At 43.6% G+C, this 9,039-nt stretch overlaps 1 protein-coding gene across 3 annotated transcripts in view; it reads right to left on the reverse strand.

Moving 5' to 3' along the window:
* Positions 1-7,865, reverse strand: part of EXOC6B (exocyst complex component 6B) — a 616,640-nt gene extending 608,775 nt beyond the window's left edge. Inside the window, exon 1 of one of the 3 annotated variants that reach the window (XM_025994563.2) lies at positions 7,572-7,865. In XM_025994563.2, coding sequence (XP_025850348.1) covers positions 7,572-7,684 — 113 coding nt within the window. In that variant the 5' untranslated portion in view covers positions 7,685-7,865. The remainder of the gene's footprint in view (positions 1-7,571) is intronic. The other 2 variants (XM_072766927.1, XM_072766926.1) reach the window with 2 other exon arrangements.
* Positions 7,866-9,039: the final 1,174 nt, after the last annotated feature.

Below are 9,039 nucleotides of genomic sequence, written 5' to 3' on the forward strand. Positions count from 1 at the left end.
TGGAGGGGCTTTTATTTTTTTTTAAGATTTTTATTTATTTATTCATGAGAGAGAGAGAGAGAAAGAGAAAGAGAGAGAGAGGCAGAGACACAGGCAGAGAGAGAAGCAGGTTCCATGCAGGGAACCCGACGTGGGACTCAATCCCGGGTCTCCAGGATCAGGCCCTGGGCTGAAGGCGATGCTAAACCACTGAGCCACCTGGCTTCCCTGGAGGGGCTTTTATAACTGTTTCCTATATCCTCTTCCATTCTCCATCCCAAAATATTTTGATGAGATGAGTCTTGATTACAGATGAATATTATATCCCTCAAATAGGTGAGAACAAGCCAAAAAAAAAAAAAAAAAAAGGCAAAGAACCACTAAACTAACATAACTCCCAAAAGAGAAATACTTAAGTTCACATAGCAAACTCAAAGATAACAGGCAGAAGATGACTCACACTATCTACTACACAAGTACCATGAAGAATGTTTTGTCTCCCTTTTTTTAAAATACTGTTCCTGCAGTAGACATGGTATCATCCCCATGTTAACAGAAGAGAAAAATCTGCCCACTCAGGTGGTAAGTTGTTTATAAAAATAACTAATTGCTTAAAGAAGTCCATGCATGTGCCAATAATAACACATCATGAACCAAGGATTATGCTTAACTGGTTTCTGTACAACTTAGGTAATAAAGGACAGCAGAAGATGGAAAACAAAGCCATGCAGCCAAAGGCACATAAGTAGTAAATGGGGAAAACAGGTCCTCATATTAAATTATCAAATGGCATTGAGCAAAACAACAGAACATAAAGACTCCTAACTCTGGGAAATGAACTAGAGGTGGTGGAAGGGGAGGAGGGCGGGGGGTGGGGGGGAATGGGTGACGGGCACTGAGGGGGGCACTTGACAGGATGAGCACTGGGTGTTATTCTGTATGTTGGCAAATTGAACACCAATAAAAAATAAATTTATTATTAAAAAAAGAAAAGAAAAAAAGAAAACATCCTCCCGGGCAGCCCCCCGTGGCGCAGCGGTTTAGCGCCGCCTGCAGCCTGAGGCGTGATCCTGGAGACCCAGGATCGAGTCCCACATCCGGCTCCCTGCATGGAGCCTGCTTCTCCCTCTGCCTGTGTCTCTGCCTCTCTCTCTCTCTCTCTCTCTCTCTCTATGAATAAATAAATAAAATCTTTAAAAGAAGAAAACATCCTCCCAATTTGTTTTCTATAAGAGACAGCTTTACAAACAACTCGGTTAAATAAGCAAGATAAAACATCGTCCCTACACTGGAACACCTGGGTGGCTCAGTCAGTGAAGCATCTACCTTGGGCTCAGGTCATGATCCCAGGGTCCCGGGATGAAGCCCCATGTAGGGTTCCCTGCTCAGTGGAGAGCCTGCTTCTCCCGCTCCTCCACCTGTCAGCCCCCCTGCTTATGCTCACTTTGTCAAATAAATAAATAAAATATTTTTTTAAAACTGTCCCTTCACCAATACTACAGCTTTGTAACAATAAAATATATATAAAGCAACAATCTAGAAGGCAAGCACAGGTTAAAAAAAAATTTAAATATACACTGAACTACATAAAAATTAAACTTCTGTGCAGAAAATGATACCATCAGGAAAATGAAAAGACAACTCACAGAATGGAAGAAAGTATTTGCAAATCAGATATCTGATAAGAGACTTATATCCAGAATATATAAAGAACTACAACTCAACAATAGAAAGACAACCCAATTAAAAACTGACTAAAAGATCTGAATAGACTTTTCTCCAAAGATAAATGACTAATAAGCACACAAAAAGATTAGCCATTAGGTAATTGCAAATCAAAACGACAGTGAAAAAAAAAAAAAAAAAAAAACGACAGTGAATTGCCACTTCAAACCCTCTAGGATAGCTAACATAAAAAAAAAAAAAAATCACAACAAGTGCTGACAAGAATGTGGAGAAACTGGAATCCTCGTGCATTGCTGGTAGAAGTGTAAAATGGTACCCATATTTTAGAAAACAGTTTAGGAGGGGCTCCTGCATGGGTCAGTTGGTTAAGCATCCAACTCTTGGTTTTGGTTCAGGTCATGATCTCACAGTCATGAGATCAAGCCCACAGAGGGATCCGTGCTGGGTGGAGGCTGGCTATTTAAGATTCTCTCTCTCTTCCTCTGCTCCCCTGCCCCACCCCCATGCCCTGCCCCCTCCCCTGCCTCACTCTCTTTCTTCAGAAAAAGAAAAATTTCAGAAAAGAACAGTTTGGCAGTTTCTCAAAATGTTAAATGTAGTTATCATATGACTTAGAAATTCTACTCCTAGGTATATACCCAAGAGAAATGAAAACATATGTCCACTCAAAAATTAATACACTCAAAAAAAAAAAGTAATACACTCATGTTCATAGAAGCATTGTTCTAACAGTCTCCAAATGGCAACAATCCAAATATCAATCAACTGATGAATAAATAAAATGTGGTATACCCATACAATGGAATACTACTCAGCAATTAAAAAAAAAAAAAAGAAATACCAATACAAGCTACCACATAGATGAGCCCTGAAAATATTATGGTGTCACACACACACAAAAGAAACCCCATATTGTACAGTTCTATTTATATTAAATGTCCAGAAGAGGTAAATGCATAAAGGCAGAAGGTTGTTTTTGCCTAGGGAGTGGGGACAGAATGGAGAATCACTACAAATAGATGTTGAGATGAAAATATTCTAAAATTAAATTGTGGTCATGGTTATACACCCTGTGAATATACTAAAAACCAGTGAATTGTACACTTTAAATGGGTGAACTGTTTGATGTATTAATCATATCTCCAAAAAGCTATATTTTTAAAGGCTGTGTATTTTACTGTTAAATTTAAGAGCTTAAAAACAAAATCTTAAATAGCAATTAAGGCTAAATGTTAATTGCTAAAACCAAAGAGTAAAATGAGGAAATGACTTCTACTGAATAGCAATATGAAAGATGATTAGAAATACAGAAATCAGGGGACACCTGGGTGATTCAGTGGTTGAACATCTGCCTTTGGCTCAGGGCATGATCCCATGTCCCGGGATTAAGTCCCACATCAGGCTCCCTGCATGGAGCCTGCTTCTCCCTCTGCCTATGTCTCTGCCTCTCTCTCTCTGTGTGTCTCTCATGAATAAATAAATAAAATCTTAAAAAATATATATAGAAATGGTATTTGAGGGATCCCTGGGTGGCGCAGCGGTTTGGCGCTTGCCTTTGGCCCAGGGCGCGATCCTGGAGACCGGGGATCGAATCCCACATCAGGCTCCCGGTGCATGGAGCCTGCTTCTCCCTCTGCCTATGTCTCTGCCTCTCTCTCTCTCTCTCTGTTACTATCATAAATAAATTTTTAAAAAAATGTAAAAAAAAAAAAAGAAATGGTATTTGAAAAATGAAAATATAGAGCTATTGTTCATGAGTGATTTCTGATCAATATTTTAGTATTAGCACTACAGAGCAGGAATCATTATTATTTTAAAAACAAGACAAGCCCTGGGGTGCCTGTGGCACAGTGGATTGAGTGTCTGACTCTTGATTTCAGCTCAGGTCATGATCTCAGGGTTGTGAAATTGGGCCCCAAGATGGGCTTAGCACTCAGCACGGAGTCTGCTTGAGTTTCTCTCCCTCTGCCCCTCCTCCAGCTTGTACTCATGCTTTCTCTCAAATAAATAAATCTTTTTTTCAATTAATTAGTTAATTTAAAATTAATTTTTTAAATTAAAATCTAAAAAAAGACAGGCCCTAATATGTTATAGGCCTCTTTTCCTCATCTGCAAAATTAAGACTTGCAGCTAACAAAAATTTTAAGATGACGTCAGAGAAGAAAGAGATGGCTGCTTTCCCAAAAAATTTTTTTAGGCAACAGCCTCTATATGCATGGATATGCTTGGGCCTTTCAGAATACAATGAAAAAGGAGAGGCACTCCCTTACGATATATGAGAATGGAGTACCACTGCATGCACTGTTCGAGATTAAGATAAGGATAGTTATACAGTGAGAAAATCAAGCCATTTTTGTGGCTCCTCAAACAAAAAGGCATAAGACTGGAAGAATAATTTGGTAACACCAAAGGAAAAGAAAGCAAGCAATGATTCAAAAGGAAAAGAAAGCAAGCAATGGATGGCAAAGGAAAGAGTCTGATTAGGCAATGTAACTATGTGGATTTTTGTGAAGAGCAGGAATTGTGGGGATAGGTACACTAATCTTATATTTAATACAACTTACTGTGATTCTCTTCCTTAGTTCCTCTTCAGTTACAAAACCTAGCTCAGGAACAGCTAAGAATCCAATGCTTTAGAAATGCTACATCAAAAGATAGAAGGCATTCAGAGGAGTATGAAAAAGGGTAGAGGAATTTGAGATTTACAGTTGAGGGGAAGAGAGGCTACTGCCCTAATCAAACCTATGTAATCACTGTGATGGAAGAACAGAGGAGATAATAATGCTGGAGGGGCATCCAGGGTAAGGCATGGGCTCAGAAACATCAAGTTTGTGCATGCTGCTGCCTCTGAGTGGGATAAGGAATCCTGCCTGATGAATATGGGCAGAAATCATCAAGACCAGGGACAAAAAACAGTGGATACTAGTACTTGCATTATATGATGTTCAACTGATTGAATCTTGGGGATTTGGAGTTACCTGCCCAAGACAGGATGAGGCCAAAAATGAAGAGCCCCTAATAATCATCCAGGGAATCAGGAAAAGCAACTAAAACTGGCAGAATACTGCAGTAGTTCTCAAATGTCTTTTCTTTTTTTTTTTTACCATGTCCCCTTAGCACAAAAGATCCCTTAATCCACCTACCCCAACAAAACCCACTTTCTAGGGTAAAAAGAACTCGGTAACAACAATGAAGTAAATTTTAGGTAGAATGGGTAACATATTTTAATCATAAAGCTTATTAAGTCAAGACACTAGAAAATTATAGGCCAAAATTCAGTTGAAGATATGCATTATGATTCAGTGAAGGGGTAACATAATAAATCACAACAAACTACACTGATAACACTAAATTAATATAAACCAAGACTGACAGCAATTGAAAACCACAACCAACTCAAGACAATATTGAGGGTATTCTGATAAAGAACCCTTCCTAAAAACTCTGGTAATCCCAACTACTCCAGTGGGAACTTTGCTTGGCTGCGAACTGCAGCTCAGTAGCCAAATTTCTTAATAAAATACTGAAAGAGCATCCTCAGTAACTCCAGTAACATTTTGTGCTATAAAAACCCAATGTTGGGACACCTGGGTGGCTCAGCGGTTGAGCGTCTGCCTCTGGCTCAGGATCGAGTCCCTCGGCAGGTTCCCTGCATGGAGCCTGCTTCTCTTCCTGCCTAATATCTCTGCCTCTCTCTGTGAGAATAGATAAATGCCTCTCTCATGAATAGATAAATAGAATCTTAAAAAAAAAAAAAAAAACGATGTCAATAACCATTAGAACTGCACTTAGAATACTAGTAAGCAGTCTGTAGTTTTTATAAAAGTAAAGATAATGAAGGGTGCCTGGGTGGCTCAAGGCAGGTTAAACGTGTGCCTTCAACTCAGGTCATGATCTCTGGGTCCTGGGACCCAACCCCATATCTGGGCTCCCTGCTCAGCGGGGAGCCTGCTTGTCCCTCTGCCCTCCGCTCCCACTCCTGCTCTCCCTCTCTCAAATAAAATTTTTAAAATCTTAAAAAAAAAATAAAGATAATGAAAGAAGGAACATTCATCCTTAAGAGCTCAAGAAAATGGAAAAAGAAAGGAATATGATAGTCATGATCCCAGTGCCATAAGGGACAAAGGCAAACTACTCAGAATGGTCTTGACAGAGAAGGCACAGAGGCAAGTAGCTAACAAGGTGACCCAGAGAAGAAAAATGCACAGTGGAGATGAGGAGTAAAGTCTCCAGCCTCCTCCTCCTTCAAACACTCTTTCATAAGGCAACTCTCCCTATGGGAAGAAAAAAAAAAAAAAAGCAGTGATTTATAACTTCTTTTTTAAGGGAGGAACAGTGCCCCCAAGACTGTACAAGGTAGGTAGGAGAATTATCTATCTACTGACTGCATGAAGATCAGGAGGTACAACAGGAAAGATGAAGATGAGTTAGTTCCAGGGCCTCAGTAAAGTAAGGGGAAAGGGAAAGGTGGTTTGAAATTGAATTTGGTGAGTAATTAACAGAAAGTACAGAGATATGATAATCACCAATTGAGACATAACAGAGGTTAAGAATTAAGACTATGACGAACAAGCGGTAGTGGAAGCGGAGGTGGGCGGGGATTGGGGTGACTGGGTGACCGGCATGAGGGGGGCACTTGGCGGGATGAGCACTGGGTGTTATCCTATATGTTGGCAAACCAAACTCCAATAAAAGAATATGAAAAAAAAAAAATTAAGACCGTGGATCCAAAAAAAAAAAAAAAAAAAGACCGTGGATCCAGACAGCCTGAGTAGGACTCACTACTCCCCCACTTTCTCTGTGACCTTGGGCAAGTCACTTAAAGTCTCTGTGCCTCATCTATAAACTGAGGGTAGTAATAGCATCCACCTAATAGGACTACTCTGCCTTTTAAGTTCCATTTGTAAACTGCTTAACACAATGTCTTGCAATTTCCTAGTAAGTGGTGCCTAAGTTTTTGATAAATACATGAAGTTGAGGAAAGTGGAGGTTTGTTTTGACATCTACAAACTAAGTGGGGGTGAAGGGGGGCGCATGGATGGCCCAGTGCTTGAGCCTCTTGCCTTTGGCTCAGGTCGTGATCCTGGAGTCCTGGGATCGAGTCCCGCCCCGGGCTCCCCAGATGGAGCCCGCTTCTCCCTCTGCCTATGTCTCTGCCCTTCTCTCTCTGGGTCTCTCATGAATAAATATATAAAATCTATAAATAAATAAATAGATAGATAAATAAGGGGGAGGGGGGAAGTAATGGTATGAGGGGGGCAGGCAGAAGGGGTGATAACTTTTTCTCAACGGTGAGACTACATGAGGCTGCACCTTTGGAAGAGGTCGTCCTACTAACGGGGTTCGGCAAGTACCCGCTCCCAGGAGAGGGGCGCGGGTTGAGGGGAACTTCCTTCCTTCCAGGCCTAAGATTTTCAGAAACTCGTTTCTGAGAAGTGGCTGTGATTTTCGGGAGGCACGAGTTTAACTTCCGATCATCAGACCGAGGGTGGATTTATGTTTTGTCCGTAAAGCAGGACTCTGGTCTAGGGCAGGATGGGGTCTGAGCCGGAGAAGGGGGAGGTCCCCAGGGGGAGGGTTCGCTGAGGGCTACCCTCTGCGGGACGCTCTGGTCGCCCAGCTCCGCGCTAGCCTGGGAGGCAGAACCCAGACTGCCCCAGCCGGGGGGAAGGCAAGAGGAGGCTGCGGAGTAACTGGGCTGTGGGCGCCGGCGGGTGAGGAGGGACCCCACGCCCGGGCGGTGGACGGAGACCCGCCTCGCCGACGGTGGAGGTGGCTCGCGGGGATCCCCGAAGGGCGGGGCGGGCGCTGGCCCTGCGAGCGGCCGGCCGGGCGCACCAGCCCGAAGGGGCCTGGCCCCCGTCCCGCCCGTGCCCGCCCCTCGGTGGCCCGGGTCCCCGGGGTACCTGAGGGTGGGCCCGATGCAGGCCGTGTCAGTGCTCTCGATCTCGCGCAGGATCCGCTCGTGCTCCGCGGCTGTCTCCAGGCTCTCCGCCTCCGCCATCTTACCCCGCTCCATAGACTGGGGGGCGCCGGGCAGCGCGTCCCCTCCTCCGCCTCTGCTCACCTTCCTCGCTCCCTCTCTCGCCCTAGGCTCCAGAGCCTCCCCGGCCTCCGGCTACCCGCAGGACGACCCCTCCCTCGGCTCGGCACGCCCCCTTGCATCACCGCGTCCGCCGACGTCCCGCGCAATGCCCGCTGGGACTTGCAGTTCCCTGGGCAGTGACCGCCGCGGTCCTGCTTCTTCTTTTTTTTTTTTTTTTTTTTTAATAAATTTATTTTTTATTGGAGTTCGATTTGCCAACATATAGCATAACACCCAGTGCTCATCCCGTCAAGTGCCCCCCTCAGGGCCCTCCTCCCCTTCCACCACCCCTAGTCCGTTTCCCAGAGTTAGGAGTCTCTCGTGTTCTGTCTCCCTCTCTGATATTTCCCACTCATCTTTTCTCCTCTCCCCTTTATTCCCTTTCACTATTTTTTATGTTCCCCTGCTCCTGCTTCTTGATTCTTTGAATCCACAAATGCGCGTAGAAAGCCCCACTAGAAGCCAGGAACATTTAACGACACCGCATGTGCAACGGTGACCAAGTCAGGCAATGGCCCTGACCCTACACATCCTTGTTTAAGACCCTTGCCACGATGTGAACAAGGCTCTGTACACGCGAATAATAAGACAGAGCAAACTGGGTTTCTGCAGAAAGCGATCTTACAAGCTCTCAAGGAGAGAAAGCTGGAGAATCCCCAAACTAAGGAGTAAGACAGAATGTGGCTGTGAGCCAGGTCTGAGAATCGAGTTCAGGGATCACTTCTGGCTGTGAAGATATTCATAGAAAGACTGGGCCTGGTAGTTTAAAAGGTGTGATTGGAAGGTGTTAGGATCGTCCCGAAGGCCAACAAAAACTTCATATGCACTGGCGTGTAGAGAAGTAGTAGTAAAAGATGGAGCTGCAAAGGTACCCTAAAGAGAAGTATCAGGCTGAGGAAATTTGTGCTTTATTCTAATGGCTCCACCGGTCCAACAACCGACTGCATCAGAAGCACTTGGATGCGTTGTTTTAATACAGACTAAAGGTCCTACACCATCTGGACATTCTGATCCAGGCATCTGCATTTCATAAATTCCCCAGATTAGAACTTTTAAATCATATTTGTTGATTACTGCTTGAGTTTTTACATTATACGATGAATGGAATGAAAGGCAAATGTGTGACGTCCATAGAGATAGAAAATTTGGAAACGGCTGAACACTTTAAGAATTTTAAGGCCTAAACCAAGAATGTTAAGGCCTGTAGCAATGAGAATGAAAGAGAATGAACAAATGGAAAAAAGCAGAATTGGCATGACTTACTAGATATTGAGTTGGAGGACCTTGGG

The sequence above is a fragment of the Vulpes vulpes genome, chromosome 8 (assembly GCF_048418805.1).
Source record: "Vulpes vulpes isolate BD-2025 chromosome 8, VulVul3, whole genome shotgun sequence".
Classification (NCBI taxonomy): domain Eukaryota; kingdom Metazoa; phylum Chordata; class Mammalia; order Carnivora; family Canidae; genus Vulpes; species Vulpes vulpes.